Source organism: Eutrigla gurnardus (genome assembly GCF_963514095.1).
Source record: "Eutrigla gurnardus genome assembly, chromosome: 5".
NCBI lineage: Eukaryota > Metazoa > Chordata > Actinopteri > Perciformes > Triglidae > Eutrigla > Eutrigla gurnardus.
In genome coordinates this window covers 18,989,419-19,017,202 of record NC_139919.1, presented here as the reverse complement: position 1 = coordinate 19,017,202, position 27,784 = coordinate 18,989,419, and the positions used below count along the sequence as shown (strand labels likewise).

General features: G+C 42.5%; 2 protein-coding genes across 2 annotated transcripts; one reads left to right on the top strand and one right to left on the bottom strand.

Moving 5' to 3' along the window:
• Positions 1 to 161: 161 nt before the first annotated feature.
• Positions 162 to 4,862, bottom strand: arr3b (arrestin 3b, retinal (X-arrestin)). Its single transcript, XM_084010401.1, has 17 exons — positions 4,777 to 4,862; positions 4,339 to 4,372; positions 3,459 to 3,489; positions 3,243 to 3,303; positions 3,105 to 3,149; positions 2,807 to 3,000; positions 2,662 to 2,721; positions 2,492 to 2,568; positions 2,257 to 2,392; positions 2,090 to 2,174; positions 1,834 to 1,906; positions 1,570 to 1,707; positions 1,326 to 1,403; positions 1,219 to 1,242; positions 1,056 to 1,109; positions 742 to 771; positions 162 to 336 (listed from the first exon to the last, which is right to left on the bottom strand). Exons 2-16 carry the CDS (start codon positions 4,344 to 4,346, stop codon positions 759 to 761), a joined length of 1,077 nt encoding a protein of 358 aa, XP_083866527.1. The 5' UTR covers positions 4,347 to 4,372; positions 4,777 to 4,862; the 3' UTR covers positions 162 to 336; positions 742 to 758.
• Positions 4,863 to 9,421: 4,559 nt separating this feature from the next.
• Positions 9,422 to 25,078, top strand: inppl1b (inositol polyphosphate phosphatase-like 1b). Its single transcript, XM_084010400.1, has 27 exons — positions 9,422 to 10,840; positions 12,004 to 12,067; positions 13,791 to 13,929; positions 14,047 to 14,167; positions 14,569 to 14,709; positions 14,855 to 14,942; positions 15,049 to 15,126; positions 15,287 to 15,424; positions 15,531 to 15,645; positions 15,712 to 15,812; positions 15,881 to 15,983; positions 16,089 to 16,285; positions 17,216 to 17,333; positions 17,478 to 17,574; positions 17,679 to 17,817; positions 17,909 to 18,008; positions 18,120 to 18,208; positions 20,097 to 20,178; positions 20,654 to 20,743; positions 20,842 to 20,955; positions 21,042 to 21,130; positions 21,214 to 21,301; positions 21,763 to 21,915; positions 22,309 to 22,390; positions 22,628 to 23,426; positions 23,515 to 23,630; positions 23,771 to 25,078. Exons 1-27 carry the CDS (start codon positions 10,704 to 10,706, stop codon positions 23,862 to 23,864), a joined length of 3,672 nt encoding a protein of 1,223 aa, XP_083866526.1. The 5' UTR covers positions 9,422 to 10,703; the 3' UTR covers positions 23,865 to 25,078.
• Positions 25,079 to 27,784: the final 2,706 nt, after the last annotated feature.

Here is a 27,784-nt window from a genome sequence, read left to right as displayed (position 1 = left end):
TCAGATTAAGGATAGACAAAGGTTTGTTAATCAAAATACATACAATATGAAAAGTCGACACTATACTATGTTATATTTCCATTGACAAAGACACGTGTACAGCACATGTTTATTTCTATGTTAAGCTATAATGGCATTCAGACAAATGTCACACAGAGTTTAGACTTGTGGTAATGCCTGGCAAAATGTATATTGAAATAAGAACATTATAGTGATTCAATGACACTTCGTGCTTTTCTTTCCTTTGTGTTGTTGTTGTGTCACCTCTCTGTCAGAGAGGTGATTTTCCTTCGCTGGCCGTCTCAATCCTCCACAGCCTCAAGTGAGATGTCTGCCCTGTTGGCGTGGAACGGACAAACAACTGATTCTGTGAGTCCAACATGAATAATAGGGGTATCTAATGCATATTGGAATAGATATCGCTCAATACTACTGGATGCTCTAACATTAAATCATCTTGGAGAGTAACAATGTTTCAGATATATAAAATAAATAACATTTCACACACATAGGTTTCTAGGGTGACACAGTGCACTAATTCAAGGACCATCATTACTATTTTCTTTGCAAATGTGCTTCTTAGAAATGAAACAATCCCTTGAATGTATTTTATGACATGCAGGAACTTGAATCTGTTATCGTAGTAAGAGACATTTGTTTCATAGAAGAAGAAGAAGATGTGTGTTTTAACCCTTGAAGAAGTGAATAATGTAAAACGCACTGAATTGGAGGTGACCTCACCTGCAATAATGAGGCCTTTATTCCAATTGGCTGTGGTTCATAAAACACACAAACACACAGGAGGAAAATATAAACGACGTCACAAACATCACAACCACACAGGCAAATTCATGTCTTTTTTTATAGAGATTAGTTTATACTTACACTTCTGCTCAAGATACCGCAATGACATGCAATAAATATAAAGGAGGGGAGGACATGACATAAAACAAGTTAATAAATCGATATATATATAGATTTTTTTTTTTTGCATGAGTGGAATGTGTCAGGAAGCTTTTAAATGGCAGTTGTATGCAAAAAAAAAAAGGCTGCACTCACCTGCAGGTTTTGGGGACATCAGAGTCAGAGGAAGTTCCAAAGTGACATCGCTGAAAAGGAAAACAAAAGTTTTATCAGAATACTATGCAGTACATAGTAATTTATATAGTATTCACACTAATACCACTTAACCACTGAGGAAGGAGAATCAATATTTACCTTCCTGTTAATCCACCCAGCAGGCTTTTGGTGAGAGAGAACACAATTAAAGAAATGCACGGTTTGAAGTATTGTGCTTAAATCATTTCTATTGAGTTCAGCCTTACCCTCCACTGGACAACATCAGATTGACCTTGACTTTGTAGGAGACAAGGATTCCCTGCATCTCCTTTTCTCCTTGACTCCTGCGAGGAGACAGAAATAGTTTATCTTTCAGAGCTTGTGGATTTGGTCTAAGACACGGTAAGTGGATGACACAATGTAGCAGTGTATCACCACTGCCACTCATAAGAGGATGAAAACCTATATTGGGCTCACTGTAAGCCCTTTAATGAGAGACTTTTGGCTTACAGCGTAGTGGATGCTAGGCTGGTGTCCTCGTCTTTTAGTCGTCCGTCCACTGAAAGACCCCGCTTCTCTTTGTTGTTGGACAGCATGGGGGTAATCTGGAAGGACTTCTCGAATGTAGAGTTGGCGTTGATCGTCTCCCTTTGTGCAGTAGTGAAAGACATGGGTGAATTAGAACACTGTAGCTGTATTGATTAAATGTAATGGTATTGGAATGTGAGAATATATTTGACAATAAGCCTCTTTTTGATGCAGCGAACGCCCTACCCAAACTCCTCAGTGCAGACTGCCTTGGAGTAAGTGTCGGATGAGTAGAGCACCACACTTGTCAGCTGCTCGACTAAAAGAGAAAAATGACTCCGTTACAATGAGCAGTTCAAATGCGTGTATCTGGAACATGTACACACACACACACACACAGATACTTTAGCCCTTAATCATATCCTTTTTCTCTCTTCACACAAACACAATTTATCAAGAATTTAACTTCAATGGAGCTTCAATTCTTTTCTTTGGTGCTCACCTGAGATTTGGATTTTCTTCACAACCTTGGCAGTTTCGTTGTTGATTTTTACATTGACGGTGATTGGATCTCCATGGTAATAAACCTAAATACAAGAATAATTTTAGTAGGATATGTATATATAAATAGCTCTCTCTCTATATATATTTAAGTAGACTTCAATGCACCTCTTTCTCAAGGGAGGCCTCCAAGTTAACAGGTTTGTCGCTCATCATAAACTGCTTGGCTATGTCAGCCTTGGGTCCAGGCTTGTTGTTAGCTGGGGCAAATTGTATTTTGCGGATCATCAGACGACACGTGTCCCTAAGACCAGAAGAAAAGTTGCAAAAAGAGAGTAGGGGTTAGCCCTTCTTTATGCCCTTTAATACAATGCAAGATTGGTTTTGACTGTGGCAGACATACTTCTTGTCAATGACTTCATCTCCATTGTTGGCTTCTTTGGCGAGATACCCTTTAACCTCAAAGTCCACACCACAGGCCTACCATAGAACAAGAAAAAATGTATTATTTGTTTGTCAAACATTGTGTATGAGAGAAGGAAAAGGGATAGTGAAAATGGACGTTATTAGCACCTTGCCAGAATCATTTGGCCCAGGCTGTAAGGAGACTGAGCACGGGAGATCTGTTGGCATCTGAAACAAAGAGAATCAAGTCACATTACTAAATAACATTTTAAGATTTTAGTATGTAAAGAGCGAGTGAGTTACAACTCCTCACCTGGAAAGAAAAGGGACATCCTTGCTCTCCCACTTTCTTCATGAGGCATTCCTGCATTGGTGTGCTGGATGTGCTTTCACCCGTCGGTGGGTACACCTGAACGCGCTTTATCCAGATGTCTCTCCTGAAGGACAGCCCGATAACATCCAAGTCGTCGCTTCCATAGCGGAAGGCACAAGCAAGGTAGACAAATACTGCAATGGGAAAATGATATATTCAGTGAAGTCTTTGTGTCGCATTAAATTCAGGTTCTTTAGCTTTTTATCTTTGGCCGAGATGTCCGATGAGATAGAAATACCTTTTCTGCCGTCAAGACCAGCAGGGTCCACTTTAATAACACCATCTGCAAATGAGCTTTAGTGTTAGATTTCACAGAGACTCGTATACTGCAAGTGTGTAAGGTTGAGGATGTAGAAACAGACTTTGTGCCACACACCAACTACTTCCACTGAATCCACATGGTCCACAAAGTCTCTCTTCCCCAAGTACAGGGCGATCTGAGGGAAAGGGGGGGAAAGCAGAGAGGGAAACCGTTACTCCTCCGCCAAGGTTGGGAAGTTATTTCTGGGAGTTGGAATAGCTACATATAAAATGCACTCCTCCCTATAACCAGGAGCTGCCTTGTAATGACTATATCATAGAGGCCACTTACATGTCCGTTGCCGCTGGTCTTCTTGAATACCCTGAAAAGAGAGGGAAAAAAGCGATTCTGTGATTTCATACGTTAAGGTTCATTGAATGTGTCTGATAAATCATAAGATGTTAGGAATTGGGGCATTTTTTTTCTTCCTTACTATATTAATAATGTTATGCATCCACTGCCTCCCATAGTTGCCATTCCGACAGCCCCCCCCACCCCACCCCACTCAGACAGGGATTAGTGCTCAGGATGGAAAGACACCTGCTGGCACTAGTGTCTAATCTGGACATAATTGTGATTTGGTAAATCGATACATTGTACTTAGTAGCTTATATATTATAAATGCAATAATGTTTTGTTTAGTATTTAATTTCTGATTATAAATTCACGGAAGCGGCATATTCCTGAAAGTCTCTTGAATGTTCCTGCAGAGATTTGGCCAGCTATATTGAATGTGTGAAATTATCAATATCCCAAAATATATTTTTTCTGAAGAATCCTTATATTGCGTAACCTTGCAAGCGCAGCCCCTTTCAGTCATAATCTTACAATCCATGAAGGTGTTTGCCTCTTGCTGTGTGTGTCAAGTAATCCTTTAAAAACGTTTACTTTGTCTTGTAAAGCTCTCTTGCAAGATCCCATCCACACAATCCATCTTAATCAGGATTTATTCATATCTTGGAAAACGGTTTCACCACAGAGACTCTTGTATGTCCGCAGCCCAGATGTGTTACATATTAGCCAGCGTCTCTCTTGTGAAGTTCTCATCCACTTTGATCATTTCTTGTTTCCACTCAATCAGTCAACAGTGGATTTTAACCTCCAATTTCTACCAGTTAGCACGTCAGCCATTTAATTAATAAGCAAATGTGTCAAAACTCTTGATACTCACTTTGACATGTTGATAGCAAAGTTGTAGTTCCACTCTGCAAATAAAAGATGAAAATACGGAATTACCAAAACGTGATACTGATAAATGTATGACTATTAGTTGCACTGGTAATTTTTAGATAAAAAAAAATGTATTCCAGCAATTTTTTTAGAGAACAAAACAGTATAAAATGTAAATTAATGAACACAAAGTATATGATTACTCTTTTTTCCTTTACCTTTCTGATTTAACACTTAATTTAATTAAAATCATCCCTCAAACTTGGCATAATCTCAATGATGGTTTGAGTAGTCAAACATACGTTCCTGTGAAGTAGCAATAGTGACACATTCTCCGTAAATGCTGATGCTTCTCTGTGCTGTAAATGTAATATCATTATCATCTCAATATATTTCTAATGTGTGTAACTGGGGTCAGCGGGAGGACCGACTCACTTACCGTGCCCTCGGTTCTATCAACGAGTCGTGCCTGCTGTCTTCTGTAATCCGTCACTGTTGACCAGCTGAGTACCAATCACTGCCTCCCGGTTGCTTTTATACTTTGACCTAACAACCCTAGAGTCCTCCCCTCTGCTTACCCAACCAGCCAAAGAAGGCTGTTTTAGAGAAAATCTAATTAATTCATTAGGACACGAGTGTCCCAGAGCGCGTCAAAAATAATGTTGTGTATGTTTCTCTGAAAGCTCAGAGACGTGGGCAGTTTGACAGGTGAGACGCATAACACGTGCAATATGCAAGCCATGTCCTGGAGTAAAACTATTTTGGTCACATGGTCTTTTGGTTTTTTTTTTACACTGCATCTGCTGCTGGATGTGAACAATATTTTATACCAAACATTTCGCTAGCGCAGGAACCAGAATATAATCATGAATGAAATCAGCCTACTTATGCATGTCATGTGTAATTTAATCTATGTTAAGAGTGAACAGCTATTTATAGTTTTTAATATCACTATAATTGCATGTTAAAAAAGGTTTTTAATTACTAAAGCCTATTTCTACATTACAGTGGGGAAAATGGGAAAACTATCTACTGACGTTAGGTTTCTGGAAGGTGAATGTATTGTTTTAGTGGTTCATCGATAAAATACTCATTTAACTTCTGCTGAGTTATGAAATGCTATCTGAGCTTCACTAAGGTTAAAGGATCATTTTGTGACTAGCCTATGCATGAATGTTCAAGGACTTCCATTCTTGTAACTTAGACAGCAGTAGAGTGGTATTAGTTGGATTTTGTCTGTTATAGTAGCCAGGACGACAGATGGCTCCTCAACCAAGCTTTGTGCAATCTGTCCTCATGGCAGGTTTACAGAAATCTAAGTCGCCTACCGACTTACTCCTGTGTGAGCAAGGCTTTGGCAGCTGCTAAAAGTCATGCCAATCAATCCCACCATTTCTGATCTGTCATTTGGGAAGGAGGTGCGGGTTTAGTCCGGTTGCCGGGTCTTGCAAAGGACCCACTTTCATTGGCAGTGTGCGCTGTCAGATCACAGGGGCACACAGAGAGTAACAAAGGTCAATCCAATGGATCTCCTCACCTCCTCAGCCAGCTGTAATTGATTGATTAATGAGGGAGCTGGATGATGGGTTTTATGGATGGTTTGTCGCACAGTGAGAGTCAAGGTTAATGAATTAGATTTGTGAATGTTTGTGTTGGACTCCATTCAACTGTCATATAAAGACAAGATTTGAGATCTCTTTAAAGCTGCCCAGACAGGACGGCACTGCTGTAGGTTAAGCACAGGAGTTGATAGGAACATACACATGACAATACATTGCTACTACAAATTCAAGCAAACAATTGCTTTCGGAAGAGTGGTGATATGTGCTCCTTTTTGTGAAATATGATATTTATGTAGCATCAGTTTTGACAGAAACTGAAAAATGACGGAGCTTTTTGCCTACAGTTCTATTCCACCGTTTTTGGAAAAGGAAGTTTCAAAGATCTTAAGCTCTGTTGTATTTTTGGGCTTTCAGCTGATATGCCAGGTCATAACAGTATAATAGAGTAAATAAATGTGAGGCAGGATTTCAAGTTGCTCTGAAACCAAGTTACCAAAAGTGGAACCTTGAATACAGCCCCTGTGTGCTTCACTGGACAAACAAAACCACATCTGGATCAAGATAGATAAAAGGAAAGCGCTCAGCCTGAACGCTTTGCACCTCAGTTGATTTGTCTTGTTAACTGACAAGTTCTGTCAATGCTAATGGTAAAGAAAAATATTAATTTATTCTCAGGCTTCTTGACAGGTCTGAGGTTAGTGTAATTGTTAGCCATTTATGAATTAACTATGAAATAAATGAATTAGAGCAAGAAATCTGTAAGGAAATTAGTGTATTGCCCAGTCTTGTATGTGTGAACTTTTATTCACTCTGATCACCAGAATTTCTCATCATCAATATGATGCACTGCTTGTCCTATAATGTAGCTACTATATACAGGTCTGTGTTTTGATTTCCACTTAATACTATCCAGGATAAAGCCACCCAAGAAGACCCTACGATAATCTTATTCTGGTCTCTCTTGAGTTTTCTTTTTTCAGTTTTGTCTGTGTGAGGTTACAACCTTGTAAGCCCCTTACACTTAATCTGTTGCCATTTTAGGCAAGCTCTTTATATAGACAGTCAACATTGTCCCTCAAAGGGACTAGTGACAATCCCAGTGCATTACAGCACCATGGCATTACCACTTCTTAACTGCACAGTCTACAGTGTTTCTAAATTGAGACAGTGCTCCATTTGTAGTGAACAGGAACACATTATATTAGATGCTAAGCCAATAAGATGACTGATGGTGAGCCCCTAATCCTCTGTCAAGTACTATCCATGTGTATATGATATAAACGTTATGTATATGTTCTATATGTTTTCTTTATATTTTTTTTCCCTCTTTATTGAGACATTTGAGTTACTATGTGCTTGTTGTTATCAATTTAGAAGACATCATTTTGCATCGTGATATCTCGACATCTCTGCCACCGTTGGACTGTTACTGCTCCTGTCTCGTCTTTTATGTCTTGTCCTGGTCGTCTGTATTATTATTATTATTTATTCCTCATGGCACCATTGCTCCTGACCTTGTTGTTGGTACCATTATTATTTATTAGTTATTCCCCACTCCACTACTGCTCTTGTGTTTGTATGTATATATGTTGTATGTATGTATGTATGTATGTATGTAGGTTTGTTTGTGGTACTTTCTTTGTTTTCTATTGTGTAAGTGACTTTGGGTCCTTTAAAAGCGCTATATAAATAAAATGAATTATTATTAATTATTATTATGATTTCATTATGATTCCATTGAAAGGCGATAAATTATATTGAATTATTTTCTGAATCCGCTTTAAACACACACTGAGAATGAAGTCAGTGATACAGGGAGCTTACCTGTTAGCGTTAGCTAGTTATGCACTGCAACTCCCGTGTGACCTTTGACCGACGGTATTTTAAGCAGCTGCTACTCAGCGACTCAACCGATGGTGTAACATTAAAGGCTTGTTTTCCAATTGTTGACATCAATTGGAAAGATGCTGTAGCCGTAGCTGTTATGATCTTATAATATATACTATTATCTTATCCCCTCCCCATGACGTGGTTTACTGGGGGATTGTGTTCTTTTAAAAACATACTTTAACCTTAAATGCTTAGTTTGCAATATTCCTGAGATTTGATTCAATCCTTTCTTTTGTGTTTGTTTATCCTCTGGTGGAGGTGCTTTTTAATGACATTGGATGTGTTTAATAGAAACCAATTACTCTGCTTGCATGTTATATAACGAAGGCCTGGCTTCCTGCCTTCGTAAACGAGAGTACTGTTCTGTATTTCCATGGAGGCACTGATCAATATCAGTAAAACTACAGCTCTTCAAGCATTTCTGTCATCCAGATCAGGTCGTCTGACTCAAATAAAATAAAACAATGCAAATTAATATAAAAATCTGATCTCACAGCCGGAAGATAAAAGTGAGCAGGCGGCTCTTGGAGTGCATCTTGACGCCTCAGTGTCTGTCTCAGTATCCGGTCCAATAGGCTGTTTGCTTAAGCAGAGTATTTAGAAGGGAAGAGCGAGGGAAAGCATTTTGGTAAATGTGATTATCCGTCCATCACAGATATATCAAACAACAGTATCAACAAAGCTTGTGTAGTTGTTGCGATGAAAAGTTAAGACAACGCATATTTGTCAATTGCTCAAACCAAATCACTGATCATTTAATTTGGTGCATATATCCATTCTCCCCAGAAGATTAACCCTAATGACCTTGACCACCAACAATGTTGTCAAATGCCCCAAAATATTGGATGGATTTACACAGAATTTTGGATCACAGTTCAGGTTTATTATAGCAAACTAAAATGCCCCAACATCTATTGCCATGAAATTTGAAATACTCATTCATTTTCCCGATTTGGATGAGTTGTAATCACTTTGGAGATTCCTTTTAATCTCACTGGTCAATATTTTAATTGGTCCAATATTTTGCTTGATGACCAAATTCCTTTAAAAACTAAAATAAATCTTCCCATCAGCATCAGTTGTAGTTTGAAGTCATTTTAGTTTTAGTAAAACACACTAAACTAAGAGGACCATCATGGTATTAACATTAACTGTAAAACATCAGCAAGTTTTCATTGTTAGACCATGTTAGCATTTAGCTCAAATCACTGCTGTGTGGCTTCAGTGGCGTCTGTCGATGTAGTATAGAGAGAGAGAGCTCATAGCAATATTAAGAAGGTCATCAGATTGGGATGGACTTGTGTCTATTTGTTCAACAGCGCTGCGGTTGGTGGTCGGCACATTTCTGCTAAGGAGCAAGAAGCAGAACAGCAAATATGGGACTGAGCAGCTTCCCACACAGTTCTCTGCTCCAGCTCACGGGGAAGGAGGGAAGTAGGAGGGCTGAATAATGGGCGATGTTCTAGGAGGGCAAAAATAAGAAAGTGAAGGATGATCATAACCATATGCAGGCTGCTTTCTGCTGAGAGGGGAAGGAGTGAGCAAGAGAGGAAGGGAAGTTTAGGGAGCGTGAGGGAACGAAAAAGGGTTTAGGCAAGGAGGAAGAAAGGGTGGAAGTAAATATGCCTGCCTGTCTGATGATAAAGATGATAAAAAACAAGGAGGAAACTGAGGATTAACTGGACTGCTCACCTGTTTGTGGTAAACTGTGTTTTAATGTTTGGAATTTGAGGGCAGGGCCTGAGGGGGGAAGAAGTAAAGAGACGAGAGAGAGAAAAGGGGAGCTGCCTCTCACACTGCTGGTGGAGTTGAGCCCCTTGCAAGAATTGTCCTGGCTGTGTCCGCCATCTGGAATGTCGAGTCACTTCCTCTGTCTGCGCTGCGCTCTAACGGGGTTGTCCTCTGCCTCTCCCGCTCCCTCCCTCCGCTCTGACAGCACTGTGAGGAACCGCTGGAGGACCACGCCAGTGCGGACGGGACTCTACTGACGGGACGCACGCTGGCAGCCGGCACGCAAACATCCAGCATGAAAGTGAGACCCCCGGAGTAGCCCCGCGTCCAACTCAGACACACTCTAAATGGAATCTGGGCCTGGAAGGAGCGAAGGCAACTGCAGTCATCAGCTGGACTTTTTGGAGGGTGTTCCTATTCCCTTATATGGCAACAGAGCTGGGAAATCATTTGAATTAGTCTGGTTTCTGTTGCATGCCTGTCTGGTTTTAGTGCTGACTGAGTTCCATCTGGTGTGTTTCTGTCTCTGAGTGTGTGGGCGCCGTGTGCGCGTCTCGATTTGTTTGTTTTGCCATTCTTGGTTCTTCTTTTTCCTGTTGTTTGCATGTGGGGTTTTTGTTTTGGGACAAGGGGAGGGCTTGTGTTTGTGGTTAAGCTAGAGGCACCGTCACTGCCTCAGGGGTGGCTGCTTCATTCAGACTGTACAGCACCTCTCGCTATTTTTCCCCTCTACCTCCCTCCCTGTGTTTGCTGGAGCAACACACCCACCTGGGAGCAGCAACTGGCGACCCAAAACTGAAAAAAGGGTCTCTCTACACACATATTATCAGAAAGGTGGACCGGAGCGGGCTGTTGTTGAAGTGGACTAACCCCATAGTTGGCTGGATGTTTCTTCTTTATTCCTCCACTCTAACAGGATGTGTGACCCTGAAGGAACCAACGGGGACCCAGGAAGTCCTAGCTGGTATAAACAAAGTGATGGGTTGTCTGCTTGACACTTTGATCACGAAGAAAAGGATCATGGGAGAGTCCTAAACACTTAAGTAGATGACTCAAAACACTCTGGCGCAGCATGAATGACTGAATGCCATCCGAGCGCGTCCGACGGTGAACTTGTTTTACGTCGAGTTCAATCGCCTCATGTGGATTATTTTTCTGGACATAGCTTGCAACATTGATCGCCATGGCTACGGCGGCATGGTATCATCGTGACATCAGCCGCGTGCACGCGGAGGACTTGCTGGCACGGGCAGGGAGGGATGGCAGCTACCTAGTGAGAGACAGCGAGTCCGTGCCAGGAGCCTATGCGCTGTGCCTGTTGTGAGTATACACACGTAAACACGACCGTTCACCGACTTGAAATCCAGCCGGCTTCTTTCACTGATCATGATCATATAATAATTAAGAAGGTACTTCAACCTCTTGTGTCCTTTGCTGTGTAAATCATTCAACTTAAAGTGAAAGGAAGGGGATATTTCACTGTTCACTCACCAGAATTTATTTATATAAATGTTGCTTTATATGTCGAATTTGATATGCTCCACCTCCTTGGAAATACTTAATGAATGATTCACTCAGGATGTCTTGAAGTAGTAAACGCTGCCCCATGTGAGAAAAAACCTTTCTACTTTATGTAAAACCAAATCTTTTAGATGTTGGCGTACAGGATTGGAAACTATTCATAAATGCAACATTTCTGCCGACTGTCCGCATCTGTAAAGTGATTCAGCAGCCCCCCCCCCCCCCCCCCCCCCCATCATATCCATCACTTTCACCATCATCTGCCAGCAAAGAAAGGCTTAAAGTGTTGTGTGCAGACTGAGCCAGCCTCACACATACACCCTCTCTGGACTAGTCACTTTCCTATCCAAACACAGTCCATCTTAGCCAGTCAAACCCTGGCCCAGGACTCCCTGTTTCCCCTTTTACCCCTGTTTCTTCCCTGGGGCCCCTGATAGAGGGCGGGAGCTCCAGCGACCGCACTACGCTGACTGCTCATCAGCCCGAGCCAGATACATTCCTGAAAGCTGAGCCGGGGCGCTCGCAGTGCTCCCTCTTTCCCTTCGTTCTTTTCTCAATATGTCATCCCTTCTTTTAGCTCCTTAAATATTTCCACACATTCGATTTAGTCATTCCACTATCTAGGTTCCCCTTTATTCAGGTAGCAATACAGTAGCTGGCTGAGTTAAAATACTGACCTTATCATGACATGCTGCCTCAAAGAATTCCTCTAATGTCACAGGAGAAGATGATCTAAGTGTCACACATTGTGTGATTAAAACACAACGCTTTTACAGATGGGATGATCTGTAAAACGACCGGCGCCTTGTTAAGAAAGTTACAGTGTTGTTAACTACAGTAAGGCATCTGGTCCTTATTTAAACAATACGTTTAAGTAGTGTTTCCCCTTTGAATGTTTGCTCAGAAGCCCGTTGTAGTAATTTGCCACGGCATTAATAACCGTTATTTTTGGCTTCCCGAAGGTTCCAACGTCACGTTCACACCTATCGTATTCTTCCCGATGCAGATGGCCTCCTAGCGGTTCAGGTGAGTGTACGTCGACACGCGACATCGAGTCCTCCGCCTGACGAGGAAGACCAGCGGAAAGAGAAACACAATAGATGTCTTGGCACAAACTGCAGCTAGAGAGAGAGAGAGAGAGTGGGGGAGAGAGAGAGATGTTGAGATGGAGTTCCAGGGATCAAACAATGGTTTGTTATTGCCTGTTGGAGGCAGAACAGGAACATGTTTGTGTTTCCTCTCTGTACGGCTCTGTTACGTCTGCAGCAGCCTTGTTATTTGAATGGCATCTCCGCCATGTGGCCTCATGCTTGCAGCCCAAGCTCAGCAGCACAGAGGAGAAATTGTTTTTTTTTTTTATGTCTCAGAGATTCCTACTCAACCCACACACTAGGTCATTGACCAATGGGTGTGCGTGTTTGTTATGTGTACGTACCAGGGGTGTTTGTATTAGACGTAATGAGTCCGTTGGATGTGGCAGCGTTGTTTAGCCAGTAATGATACCGTTGTTGATACTCTGACCAGGGGGCCATGTAGTCAGCATATGACCTAATTATTTGATGATAAAAATACACACATAAGCACAACGTTTGCAACCACACACACGCACACAGTGGTGAGATGAAGTGAGAGGTTGTGAGAGAAATAAACAGTACATACCGCAAATCATCCGTGGCTTTTTTTTTTTATTAACTTCGTCTGCATATTAAAGTCCAATAACAAGTTTATTGATGATCGTCAGGCAGTCGTTTTTTAAGCCTGGGATTTGGAAAAATCCTCTGTTTTCAAATGAAGACCTAAAACTCTGTTGCTATTTCAGTTATGTTTCCACTGCCATCAGTATAAACCTCCAGAACGTATTTTCCCCTCACTGGATTTGCGCCACTAACTCACAAGTCACATGCTTCCCTTTTTTTTTGTTTTTCCAAGATGGCCATGGAGATATTTTGGGGCCCATTTTTGTCTCTTACTGTCTATTATTCCTTGTCATTTCTTTTTAATTGCTTTTCAAGAGATCCTTGTGGTAAAAGAAATACTATTTGAAGAGTTCCTGGCAAAGCAGACTGGTAGCTGGAGCCAAAAAAGGATTTCTTTCACCGCAAATTGAAAACAAAAACGTCTAAAAAGAGGGCACAAGAAAAGCGCTTTCTCTGTATTGTGGTCTAACGCGAACCGTGTTGATTTTATACATGTGACCTGCGGTGTTGTGAGTATGTGTGCACACAGCACCTGTGCACAGCGTGTGTGTTTATTTAATCTTCATTTTTGCCTGTGTTGCTTTGAGTGTCACTGAAGTGTAGCTGTGCAGGTTTTTTTTTGGAAAGTTTGAGAGGAGGCTCGTGATTTAAATGTGTGAACGTTTGCATGTAAAAATTCCTTGACATTTTTGTTTTTTTTGAGGGGGTGTTAGCAGGGTTAGACTGACTGGGAATGTTGAACCACAATGAAACATGACAAACGCTGCTGCAGCCAGGAAGTAGCTGTCAGTGATGTCACTTCCCCTGGGACGGTTTCTATAGCAGCACATCATCTGCATGTGGCTTTTTCTGTCATGCAAATAAATACTCCTGTTTTACTCTAGCACTTTACTCACAGACTTTTCTTGTGTGTGTGTGTGTGTGTGTGTGTGTGTGTGTGTGTGTGTGTGTGTGTGTGTGTGTGTGTGTGTGTGTGTGTGTGTGTGTGTGTGTGTGTGTGTGTGTGTGTGTGTGTGTGTGTGTGTGTGTGTGTGTGTGTGTGTGTCGCACAGACAACACAGGGGGTGCAGGTAAACTGTTTCCGGACCCTGGAGGACCTGGTGTTGGGGTACCAGCATCCCCACAAGGGCCTGGTCACGCCTCTGCTCTTCGCTGTTCCCCGGGATACCGACACCGGGGATGAGAGCTCAGGTGAATCCGTTAGATGTTCTCACAAAACAAATCACCCCAACAGTCAAGTACATGTACACATACACTGTATCGTGCATGCTAATTACTAATGTTTTTATGGTTCGTGCACACACACAGATGACGAGAAGCCGCCTCTTGTCCCAGCCTCTGTCCACACAGTGCCTTTCACAGGTCCACCAGCAAAACCAGCCCCTCATGCCCTGTTCCTGGATAAGTTGCAGGAGCTGAACACATCCAGGTAGGATTATCCAGCTTCAATGCAAAAGGGTTATCAATTTACCAAGAGTCATTCCTTGCTTGTAACAAATCTGTGTTCTACCCAAGCTGCTTATTCTGTGTAACAGTATCGGATCTATTTGTAGATGTGGTTTATTAGTTTGTGGTTGTTTATTGACGTCTCATTAATGTTTGCCATCTGTTAGGTTCACTACATTTTCTCATTTAAATATGCACCTGTTGGCACTCAATCACAGAGAAAGCAGCATGTGACTCACCCTTTTGATTTGTTTTGTGGCCTATTAATAAACAGTGCTGATAGAGTATCCGCTGTGTGATTGAACAGTAATGTTCAGAGTAGACATCGCTAGCAACGTTTCTAAAAATATTGCCTGAATTCTGTGTGTTGTATCCTGTTTACAGTACTGCGGGTGAGGTGATCGGTCTACTCAATGACTACCTCTTCAGTGAGCTGCCTCTTGACATTGAGAATGTGCACAAAGGGGCAACAACTCTGTGCCACCTCAAGCGTACTCTGGGTACTGTGTGCCAAGGCTTGAACGGGTTAGTGTGGTTTTTATTGTTAAGGATGAGCCGAACATGAAGCCTAGGAGCAACTTGCAAATGTATAGACTGTTTTGAAACAGTACACAATAGATGCTCTACACTAAAAAAATGGATTTAAATAGTTTTTTTTTCTGATCCACAGTGAGATTGACCAAACTCTCACAAGTCTGGAAACCCTGGCCAAGGTCTTCGACCATCCTAGCTGCAATTTAACACACACCAAAGCACAGGTAAGTACAAACCGTGTAGTAACTTCCTGTAACCCTATACCGTAGGGGATGCATCCATATACATCAACTTATTGCACCCGTATGTATTGTGTTTTTTTGGAACAAGGGCCCAGAGATGGAGATAGACGGCCTGTTGTGTAAGATTTCAGCTTTGGTCAGCCTCCTTTCTTCATTGGAGAAAAAGGTATGTATGTGAAATGAGTTACCGGTATTTGTTATCCATTTATGGCAAGATACTGCAGGGATTTCTAGCACTAATGTTTGTAACTTTTAGTAGCAGTGGTTATTGAGTCATGATGGGGTTTTAAAAAACAACACTTTCTCAACATTCTCTGCTTATAAAGGTATTAAAAGCATTACAAGATGCGGTGACCAATCACAATCTGGCAGCGCAGCCTCCCCCTCCCCCTCCTGAACCAACACCCGCCAGTGTAACATCTGTTAAGCACCATGCCAGACAGCTTCCAGCCCACTCCTTTCAGGTTAGTCTGGTTGGAAAAAGTTCTATTTCATTATCTCTAACATGACACTCAATAAGAGAAATCCTCTGACTATGTAAATGTGTCGTTTGGTTCTCTGTGCTTCCAGGTGAAGATGGTCCGGTATGGCAGACAGACTGTTTCTGTGGATGTGGACACGGGAGTGCTGCTCTTTGACAGGAAGGCTGGTTCATTTGGCATAGAGAGGGTGTCGCATGACCGAAGTAAGAAAATACCTTTCAGTGCCCATCTTGCCAGCAGATACACCGTATAATAAAATCTGCCCTCAGTCCTTCAGATTGTCAAGTTCCAGAGCAGTCCGGCCAAGGTACGCATGGTGGTGGACAGCCACCACAACACGCCGCGGGAGATGACCTTCGAGAGTGCACGGGTAAGGAACGATTTTGGCGACTGGAATCCACTGTTTTCCTTCCCGTAAATGACTGTCGTCTCTTTCAGAAACGGGATGCCTTCTGCCAACTCCTCCAGCTGATGAAAACCACGCACTCTCAGCTGAGGGAACCTGACATGATCTCTGTGTTTGTTGGCACCTGGAACATGGGTAACCATAAATGTGACATGTGTTTTTCACCATCAGGACACAGAAGCTAAATTAGAGGGAGATGGTTTTAGTATTATTACTTATTGTGCTGTTTGATGGACACAGGTGGTTCCCCTCCTCCTCGCAGCCTGCAGTCATGGGTGACCTGCTGTGGTTTGGGGCACACCCCCGATGACTCCACCGCCTCGCTCCCGCATGACATCTATGCCTTGGGGACTCAGGAAAACCCTCAGGGGGAGAGAGAATGGACAGAACAAATCAAAGCAAACCTTCGCAGCCATACCAACATTGACTTCAAACAAGTAATTCTCCTTTTTTAAACTTTAAGGGTTTCTTATATCTAAATAGGGGGCGTTATCCAGAAAGCTACTTTTCACAGAAGAAAGATTCACAAATTCACTGATTTTACTCATCAAAATGTCTTTACAAATCACGGGGAGTGCAACAGTTTATTATAGTTGAGTAAAGCCTTTTGTCGCTCCAGGGGGAGCTGTGTGAAGTCTGATAAATTGCCTCAAATTATGTCACCATCTGATTTTGCAATTAATTTCTATTAACTGGCCATTGTGAGTCATACAGTATTATTTTAATAGAGCAAGTAGTGCAAAACTTAACTGATAGGCGTAGTACATTTAATTCCAAAATAAGGAATACACCACTTGGTATTGTTTAAACCGCTAATGCAGCCGAGATTTCCAAACTCATCTCCAACATCCTACTCACATAAATCTCTTCTCATTCATTTTCTAGTATTATACATTTGAAAAGATGACACATGTTCTTCAGCATTTCAAAGGGCATCCACCCTCAATAAAAACCTTGAATGTTACATGAAGTATGAGAACAAGTACAAAGGAACACACATTTTTCACGTGGGAGAAAAACGTTTGGGCAGCTTCTCATTACAGTAAAAGGATTGTGAGCGTTTCTGATATTTGTTCGGTGTTCTCGTGCAAATGTACTGTTTATATACATAGAAAACATCCTCTCAGTGATAGATTACAGCTTTGAAGTGAGTATTTGTTTTCACGAAGACGTGAATCAAAACTAAATCAACACTTCATCATGCAGTGGAGCTGGTCCGTTTTGGGAAAATAAGCATCTGTTTAGTGGCCGGGTTAACTGAAGTGAAGCCTGACTTTATGGGTCAAATGTAAGAATTCTGTAATTATGTGTTCTTTGATCGGATGGAAATGTTTCTGTCTATTGTAATGCGGAGTGTTGTCCTGTAGGTGGCGGTACAGTCCCTGTGGAACATGAGGCTGGCTGTGTTCGTGAAGTCGGAGCATGAGAGTCGCATCAGCCATGTGAACACAGCCAGCGTGAAGACTGGTTTGGGGAACACGCTGGGTAGGCCGCCCTGCGTGAACTCACCATCACAAATACACACAAAGCAAACATAGAAAATGTACAGAAGTAATAGTGCATGATTAGCAAGAAATAAATGTGTGGTTATTCACCTGGAGGTCTGAGGCCGAGTGTGTGTTGTTTCAGGAAACAAGGGAGCTGTCGGAGTCTCCTTCCTCTTCAACGGGTCATCGTTTGGGTTTGTTAATTGCCACCTGACCTCTGGAAGTGAGAAAGTGCTGAGGTACACACATGTATACATACGTGTAACACAAAATGTGTGCGCTCCTTCATTCTTGTGTATTAAAATGATTTTGAATCATCTCTTGCAATGTGCATCATGTTCAGGAGGAACCAGAACTTTGTGGACATCCTCAGACTGCTTTCTCTGGGCGACAAACAGCTCGGTGCCTTTGACATCAGCCTGCGCTTTACCCACCTCTTATGGTGCGGAGACCTCAACTACAGACTCGACTTGGACGTGCAGGTTGGGCCCAGTGTTTCTATTTGTTTTTGCTTCATTGCTGCTGTTGAGGTGTTCTGACTTAGCACCGTTATGTTACTGCTTCTTCCTCCAGGATATCCTGAAACACGTCTCAAAGAGGGAGTTTGATGAGTTAATGTGTGCAGACCAGCTGACCAGAGAGAGACACAAGAGGAAGTCCTTTCTCAATTTCAGTGAGTTTCAGTTTGTTGTTTTATAATAACAAACTAAATGATGAATAAATGAATGCTGTTTGATTTAGGTGTTGTGCTGCCTTCGCTTACCTCACTCTGTACTCCATCTAGAGGAAGAGAAGATTGCCTTTCCGCCCACCTATCGGTATGAACGTGGCTCCAGGGACTGCTACCTGTGGCAAAAGTACAAGACTTCGGGAGTAAGGAGGCATTTCTTGTTCTACAAAACCAGCTCACAAAAAAACAGGATCATGTCTAAATCAAAAATTATTTCAGGCTCAGGATTGAGGAAGCAGGCCCATAATAAAAACCACACCTCCGAGTAGCTACCTAAACAATCTTTGGACACGCACAAGCAATACTTCAGTAGCTTCATCAAGGTTTTTAGTGGCATGACTCTGGGATGGCAGTGTCGGTTTGATGGTTCGTCTGCCACTTTGGACTGAAATATGTCAACAGCTATTGGTTGGATCGCCATGGCATTATGTACACACATTCATGGTCCCCCGACAATAAGATCACAGAGCAACTAGCATGGTTGTAGACTCTCTCTTTTTTAATTAATAGTTATTATATACATTATTATTATTATGATTAAAGATGCCACATACAGCATACCCAATACACTAATATGATTTATAAACAGTAATGGGGAACAAGCCCTTTAAAGGGATATTGCATTGAATCATGTAGACATATTTAATTAAAGGAAGGAAGGCGTGAGAAAATATATTTAGTGCAAACCACACCTAAAAAGCAACACGATTTAAAAACAAAACAAACCGCAATGACATGTTTTTTAACAAGTGTTTCCTAATTATTCCGTTCCGATACTTTATTCATCAAGTCTGAAAGTTTCAAGTCATGAGTCTGAAAGACAGCTTTTCCAAGGTTGAAGCCTTGGTCTTGTTTATATTAAGATCCCGATGAATATCAGTTGATCCAAACGTTGGTCACACGTGTCTCTAGATTAAATGTTTCTTTCTGGAGCCACTCAGCATTAATTGCCATATTAATATCCTTCACATGAAGGCACCTCTGTCATATTTTGTGTCTTTTAATAATTCTTTATGAATTACACTGTCAAACGTTCTGTAGGTTTATTGTATTTTAGACTCTAATGCTAACTCAATGTAATAGAGTACATGCTATAAAGCGAAGCACAACTAATGTGGAAAATAAGAAAATATCCGAGAACTCTATATCTAAATATACAGTTAAAGTGACAGTCCGTAAGATTTGAATGTGTTGCTTCTAGCGGCCTCTTTGGCGGTAGATGGAACTGCAGGCGACCCTCTGGGTCTCATCTCCCTCCCTCTCATCTGCATGATGCCTTCAAATGCTCCACATTGAAAGGAGGTCCGTCGTTTTCCCTCGTTGGCGACACTTTGCTTCTTGATGACTTTCCTTCTTCACTTCCATTAGTTTGTTGTTTCTTTTTCTTGGGACTGGAAGTTGAATGGTCTTCTTTCTCTGCTGTTGATCCTCCATTGTGAGTCAGCAGTAATGAAATGTACCTGGTCAAACACTTTAGACTACAGGGAGCATGACTCAGCAGTTGGAAGTTACTAATTTCCTATTACAATAAAACGCAGCATACACTTCCGTGAGTCGCTCCATTTGGGCAGACCAACCGCTGCTGACTAATTTTGAATTTTGAGCGGGAATGCCGCCACAGACACGGAGATCCTATTTCCTGGCAAAGCAGCAGGTACAAACACTTTCATTAGTGGGTCATGTGATCAATCACCATTGTTTTAACTCTTTGATAGATAGTAACTTTTGATAGATAGTAACAATTAAATAGATGAAAATGTTACGGACTGCAGCTTTAATACACTTTAGAATATTTTTATGTTTACGTCAGTCCTATTTAAGGGGTCTGTAGTTATAGGTGACTGACAGCAGCTGCCGTTAACACTAAATATAGAGGGTTAAGAGTTATCCCACAGTCTAAAAAAGGGCCTTCTGGTATTACGGGAATGAAGGCATCCATCACTGCGTACAGTTTGTGTGTCTGTTTGAGTTTTTTCAATTTGAGTGGTTGTACAACACATTGTTGATTTCTACCTGCATCTCTTTATGTAGGTGCGAGTCAACGTTCCTTCATGGTGTGATAGGATTCTTTGGAAGTCATACCCAGAGACGCATGTCATCTGCACTGCATATGGTAAGATCAGGAGATGTATTTATATATATAATCTTCAAGGAGAAAAGTAAACAGTTAAATATGGCATACGGAGCAGCACAGAGAGGTCAGTGCTTATGTCTTGGCATCGCCAAAGGTTTTTATTCAGCATTCTCAAATTAGATACCCGTGGTCATTTTGTCTTTTCATTTGTGTCACTGCAAAATGAGAGCAGCCCTGAAAGCAGTCAACCCCTACATCCTCATCTGTGGTCAAGAAAACCGAGTCATTTCCTCTCATTCGGCCTGAGATTTTTGTCTCTGCCTAACTTCAGCAAATCACATATCAAATACTAGCAAAACTACTTATTGTCTCCTAAATCGCTCTTATGAAATTTTGCTGACAGCTCATCTGCCTTACAGTGCTACAAAATGAATTGAGCTATGGTAGATATTGTCTCCCGCTATTGCATTGTAATAATAAAGTAATATGGTGGCTTTGTCTCCTTCGTCGCCAGGTTGCACCGATGACATCTTCACAAGTGATCACTCTCCGGTTTTTGCCACGTTCCAAGTGGGCGTGACGTCACAGTTCAACTCCAAAACAGGTGGCGTCATCGTTGTGTTCCTCTGGACGCAAACGGATTCAATGTGACTGAATCCCTTAATGAAGTGAACAGTATTGTGATGCATTTGCCTCACACAGATACACATTCAAGCGTGGAGAGGGCCTGGATAGAGCTTGAAGGCATCGAGGCCATCGTGAAGACGGCGAGCAAGGCAAAGTTCTTCATTGACTTTCATTCGCCCTGCCTCGAAGGTATGGTACCGCTTGGGAAAAGACATTTTTATGTAAAGCCATGATGCAGCACGGTGGAAAACATGCATTCGTGTCTTTCTTTGCAGAGACCCGGCGTTCAAGTGAGAACGACTCGCAGAGCTGTGACGTTCCCGGGTTTCTCAAACTGGGCTGGTCCTTCAAGCAACTGCCAAAGGTTAGCGAGCCTCACTTGCTCGTGCGAATGTTGTGTTTTTGAAGTCACGTTCTTAACTTGAAACTTGTTTATGTCTGTCAAAGCTTCTTCCAATCATGTCCGACATGGACTATCTCCAGGATCAGCACCTGCTGCTGTCTGTCAAGTCGTGTGACGGGTTTGAATCATACGGTGGGTCACAGGGCACATTCCTATTGTCTGATTAACTTAGATTAAGTGCCCTTAACATGATATATCTATTTTTTATGTCTTAAGTGTTATCTACTAATTCTGATGGTTTAATTATGTTTTGATACAGTTGACGGAATCAAATACTTCAAATAATTGTATTAAAAAAAATGTCAATTTGTAAATCTTTACAATGACAACTATTTTCGACCGAGATACACTTAGAAAATGTTCACAATAAAGTGGATCGTTTGCTGTATTTTTGAGGCACTGAACTGAGTGTTATAAATGTCCTTTTTCTTCTTGAGTGCTCCAAATCAAATGCAGCTGTAGTTGAACTCCAGCGAGTGTCAAGGTCTATGGAAATCATGCTGAAATGATTTAGATGGATAGGTTGTCTTCTAAACTTGGTTTGAATGTGAAACGTCTTATTGATAGAATAAATCCTCTTTTCTTTAAAAAAGGTGAATGCTGTGTGGCTCTGCGATCCCTCACCGGTGCGTCGGAGCAGTTTGAGACCTTTTTGAGTCACCGGGGCGAGGAGATGGGCTCCATCAGAGGACGAGTCCGGGTCCATGTGCCCAAGGACCGACGGGGAACTCGGGAGAAGACCTATGGTGGGTTCAGCCGGAACTGGTCCTCTTCTCCCCTCTGCCTTGCTTGCACTCTCACTTCCCACTTAACTTTCATCTCCTCTGTCACTGCATTCTTTGACTCCCTCGTGAGTCTCACTTTGCCTTCCTCTATTTGGTTCCTCAATGATCCCTGGCTTGGCTTTACACTTGCTGGTATCTATCGACCGCTTCCTCTTTTGGCTCCTGATCGACTGACCAGATGCATCCTGAGACACTGAAACAAGAAAGTATTATCAGTGACATTACCAGGTCAGGCACTACAACAACACACAAACACCACTGGCGTGGCCTTTGGTCGACACGCATCACAGACTTTGAGGAAGTCCTGCTCATTATTTGAATGTGTTGATTTCCTGATTTGACCTTTTTTTTCAGATTGCTTCTCTTTTGAGAAAGATGATAAAGTTCCTGGGAGAGGACACATATCTCCTGCATCTACACGGGTCCCAGTAAACAGGCGAGGATCAAAACTTTTTTTATTAAACAAAGCCTCAGAAATATATTCCCAAATTGCATTAAGTCGTCTCATTGGAAAGTGAAGCCACACGCCCAAATCAATAAATAAACAATGTAATTAAATAAATAAATCAACACCTGCAATGCTAACACCTAATGCAAGAAAACACATTCCACGTTTAGTAACCTAAAATTCAAATTCGGTTAGCAAAATTAAAAACTTGTATGTTTATCACAGGTCCTTGGCAGCTCCTCCGACCAAATTAACTCCGAGCAGCTACACCAATCCAGCCTACTTCATCTTTGAAGGCATATCAGTGGCTCGCAGGGTGGAGGAGGCTCTGCCACCGCAGCGGGACCCTCAGGTGATCTGGTCTGGAAACGAGGCCTTGCAGCTCCCAAAAATCTCAGGACGTCAGGGCTTCGACAGAAGACCCTGTCGCAGATCAGACTTCACCGAGATTGAAATTCCAGCCGTCTTGCCCCAGTACACCCCAACCAATGACCTTCATTCACCACAAACCAACTCCTCCTATCAGCTCTTCCCGGCCAAAACCCCATCTCCCATACCTCCACCCTCAAGTAACACCATGTTGCAGTACCAGGAACAGACGTCACAACCCAGAGACAAATACCAAGTTAAAAAAATAGTTCAAGACTCCGTACTGCCCGAGAAGAACCTGAGGAACTTGTATATGAACCACTCTGCAATTATCAGGGAAAAAGCCAGAAAGGATCAACACCAGCTTCTCCCAGAAAGGATCAATCCTGTCCGAGCCACCAAGGTGCCGTCAGCGTTCCCCTATGCCTCCACTCACTTGGTAAACTCTCAGCCGCCTGCTCCCTGGATGGTGGATCAGCCGCCCCCTGGGCCTACAGGAGACAACTCCCTCACTGCTTTGCAAATGGCCAAGTCCCTCAGTGAAGTTGACTTCTTCCCCACAGCGCAGAGAGGCCTATCCATGGCCAACCACAGGCCGAGTCTTAGAAATGGCCCCTCCATGCATGGAGATAGAGGCTACAGCAGGGAGATGGAGGTAGGACGCTGCTCAAAGACAGCTTTTAAAGAGACGTTATTCCTGGTTCTCTGTGAAAAATAATCTGGCTGCTTTATCTCAAACACAGGTGTCTGTCCTCCAAGGTGCACCAGAGACAGTGCGGGAGCTTCTCAGTACTCTGGGTCTTCAGAAGTACACCCTGGGACTCAGCCTTAATGGCTGGGATGATCTGGATTACTTCAGGTAAAATTATTTTTGGATATCATGATCCACAAACTGAGTACTGCACTTCATCGTCAGGTTAAAATGAATCCAGTCATGGTGTACTGTGACTTGCGATTTAAATTCCAGTCGGGCTTGATTCAGTGACGTTTTCCCTACAGTGGCATCACTGAGGAGGATCTACGCGCCGCAGGAGTGACGAACCCTTCACATCGACGCAGGATCCTTGAGAACCTGCCCAGGAACTGGAACTGACAGACCGAGATGAACATTGCTGGCACGGAGCCCTGCAGTCTGCTCAATGAGAACTGGAAAAAAACTGATAGAACCGAGACCTGAAAGGAGGAGAGACTGATCGGATATCAATCACATCAGCTGGACTTTACCACGGCCCCGCCGTCTTTTTCATTTACTCGATCAATACTGTAACAATAGTTTGTCTGTGTCAACACAGCAAAGGGAACATAAGGCAGGAAGTACTCGTCGCGCGGTCTGCTTCATTCATCTCTCCGTCTTGATGGATGAAGAGATCGATGGGGGAAATTAATGGAAAACCTTGGTGTTCTCCAGTTACTGACATGTATACAAATATTGATTATGATATCAAGGTCTCGTTGATTTAGTTTTAAATGAAATTTAAATGACTATAAAAATATAGTCCTTCAATTTCCAGTGTTCACTCAAGGCTAGTGTTTACCATTCACCTTCATTCCATCTACTGTGTGCTTTCCATTACTCTGCTATTATTGAGCCTGGATCTGAGCTTGTAAAGGCCCTCTATTAAACCTATGGAACATAAAATCCATAGCTGTACATATCTACTGGAAAACCGTCTGTAAAGTTGGTGTAGGAGGACCTTCCATTATCTCAATTTGTTTACTGTCTCGTACTGTTGCTATCATGTCACTTAACCAGTACCAATGTCCACTGTGCATGTTTTATGCCACCTTTTGTTAAGTAAAGTGCATAAAGCAACTCTTGACTGTCACCAAGCAATCGCAAGTGTTACTTCATGCTGGCGAGCAGCTGACAAACAGAGAAACCACTGCTTCAGGTCTGTACCATCGCACCACGCGGCTGACGTTGGTCAAAGATGACGCTCTTCTCTTCAAGGGGCGGCCATGCAAGTACCAACACACTGCATGCTGGGGTTAAGGCAAACATCATAATCTTAATTTCTGTCAAATCACAGCAAGCATAATTACTCTAGTTTTTCAGGTTCTCCTTGAAAAGTGCTTAGAGAATATTTCAAACTGAGATCAAATTATTTTCCAGTCTTACGTAAACATGTTTGTATCAGTTATTTTTAGGAATACGGGGTGACTGACATGATGGCCGAAGCCCGGGGACACACATGTGACTTGTGTATTTTTCAGCTCCGTTACATAAACCACAGCACATTTAGATGAGGCAACTCCTAAAATAACTCTCCACTCTGTGTGTGAGTGTGTGTTTTTTACTTGTAGCATTCCGTTGGAGTAGTTACTTATTAAGGCATGACCAAACACACATCTCTGTCCTCTGGCTGCAATTGTAGTGATGTCATCGCCCATATGGCTGCTGGGAATATTTCGCAGGATGCTTATTAAAGAAAAGGGTTGGTAATGGGTGTTTAGATGCTGCTTATTGAGTTATGCTTGATAAACATCTTCCTGTATAAACTGCTCAAAAATCAGGGATGCCAAACGGTCCATTTAGGAAGCAGAAGTGATTGTGAATCAATTTCACCTGCTTTGGTGCAAATGAAAGAGACAACAGGTGCAATGGAGAGATGAAAGCAAGACGACCCCGAAAAAGGGAATGGTTTTGATGTGGTGACCACAGTCCAGCCCCTCCAGGACCAGTATCTGCTCCTTTGTGTGAGCAGGAACAGGAGGAGCACTGCCAGACCCCTACAACATGACCTCCTTCTGACCAAACTGTCAGAAACAGACTTCATGAGGATTGGCAACTCCGCCATTGGCACCCTGCTCTCTTCAGATGAGAGCAGGTTCACACTCAGTGATGGTCTGGGGAGGCATATCCTTGGAGGGTCACACAGACCTCCAGCCAACAGTGCTCTGGGTTCCTCCTGGTGCAGAACAATGCCCGGCCTCATGTGGCCAGAGTGTGTGGGCAATTCCTGGATGACGAAGGCGTTGATGCTATTGACGGGCCCTCACCAGGTCTCCATGGGGGGAGGGGGGTGCTGAGTCACATTATGAGGGTCAGTTATTAAAAATCAACTTATCATCTTCAACTTATCATCTTCCTGGTCTGATTAAAGTGGACAGTTAGCATGTTTTCCATCTCGCTGACCCTTGAACATTTCCAATGAAGAACATGCTTTGTCAGTGACCCACTCACATTCCAGTCATGTCAACCACAGAAACCCAAACAGTACACAGACACAGAAACTCATACATAACCACCAAGCACACACACACACACACACACACACACACACACACACACACACACACACACACACACACACACACACACACACACACACACAACGTCCTCACTGCATCTCTGAAAGGGGTGAAGGGGTCTGGATTTATATGTGAGGGATTAGTTTTCACCTAAATTATTTCTCAAACTTGATTAAACTCGGGACTAAAAGTATTTCGATTCGTTATCAGTCCTAAAAATCTATCTTAAATTAACTTCCAAATGTTGCCAAGATGTTTCTTGTTTTGCACCTTTGGACTTTAGAAGGAGATATCTTTCTCAATGTCGACTATAAAAAAGTCATACCCACCAAATATGTTTACAGTCTTTGGATTGGTGGAGTGGATATGATCTTTTGTTGTGACCATGGGTCAGTCGAACTGTAGTTTTTGGTAACTTATTAAATGACTACCTTATCTCACCTCACTTTATCATCTGCCTCTGACACCAACATTCCTCATCCTGCCTGCTTTTATTTCTTTATGATCAGACTTTATAATTCCAGGCCTTATCGCGTGAATCTTGCAGATGAAGCCTGAGATAACCTGAAGAGATGAGCCAGCTGATCCCTCGCGGCTCCAGAGAGCAAATGTCGCCTTTTATAATAGCTGTATGGACTACTGTACAGCTGTGCAAATATTAACTTCTATAACATTTCAGCATTGAGTGCCATTAAGTGTTGTCATGGGGATCATTCCCACTCACTCATCCCCCGCTGTGCCAGCACAGGGCAGGTCTTTGGACAATTTTTTGATGATCTCCCAGCTCCGTTGGTGGCGTTGAAGCCTTCCTTTCCTTCTTTTACCATCTAGGGGTCTTGGGATTGCTTTGATGTCCAATCTGAGCATGTGGCCAATCCAGATCCACCTGCGCTCTTGAGTATGGATTGTATGTCATCAAGAGCCGGCTGTAGCTCAGGAGGTAGAGCGGTCTTCCACTAATCAGAAGGCCTCTGGTTTGATCCTTGGACCCCTACTTAAACAACATGGTGGACCCCATGTTGCTCCCTGTGTGCTCCTGTTTGCAGGTGGTACCTTATATGGTAGCCTCTGCCACCAGTGTGTGAATGGGTGAAGGTTGGCTTGTGTTGCAGAAGACTAGACTAGACAAGTTCTCTATAAAAGCAATGTAATTGCCATTTACCGTATCTTTTTCAGGAGATGATTGGATCGATCCGACAAAAGCATGATGTTTGAAAGGTTGTGTCGTGTTCTATCTTGACTTACTGTTACGCCCCAGTGCTTCCTGGGTGAAATGATCCATGTGGTCTAACCTGTTCCTCTGTTGTTATTACTGTTAGTCCATTGATGTGCATGGCTTTGGTTTTACTGCTGGTGATCAGCAGCCCTCTAGATGCCATTGAATCCCTCTTGCCTCACATATGTTGAGGTTGAACAACAGTGCTGACATCACACATCCTTGGTGGATTACTGCTACAAATATGGTGTTGCTTTCTCCCGGTGCCGGAAAAGCCATTGAATAACTGTTGGATGATATTCACTATGTGGGAGGGGGTGTCAGGGGGAATGAGACACATAATACCAGCGGTGGAAAACATAATCACAGTTTCCATAGAGGGAGATTGGCTGTTCAATCAGTGCAGATGGTAAACAGTGCACGCTTTAATGGCCAAGAAAGCTGATCTCTACTCATGTGGATCTGTGGCAGCTGTGCATGTAACAGGAATCATTGCGCACGAGCGGGAATTTTGCTGATAAATAAGCAAAATCAATTCAATAAAA

Excerpts from the sequence above, each read along its gene's own strand:
- inppl1b (XM_084010400.1), top strand. The coding sequence starts at position 10,704 with ATGGCTACGGCGGCATGGTATCATCGTGACATCAGCCGCGTGCACGCG. Across the intron at positions 14,168-14,568 it reads CAGGAGCTGAACACATCCAG|TACTGCGGGTGAGGTGATCG; the intron begins GTAGGATTATCC and ends TCCTGTTTACAG. Across the intron at positions 21,131-21,213 it reads CCTTCAAGCAACTGCCAAAG|CTTCTTCCAATCATGTCCGA; the intron begins GTTAGCGAGCCT and ends TGTCTGTCAAAG.
- arr3b (XM_084010401.1), bottom strand. Across the intron at positions 3,150-3,242 it reads GGATTCAGTGGAAGTAGTTG|ATGGTGTTATTAAAGTGGAC; the intron begins GTGTGTGGCACA and ends GCTCATTTGCAG. Across the intron at positions 2,175-2,256 it reads AGGCCTCCCTTGAGAAAGAG|GTTTATTACCATGGAGATCC; the intron begins GTGCATTGAAGT and ends TCTTGTATTTAG.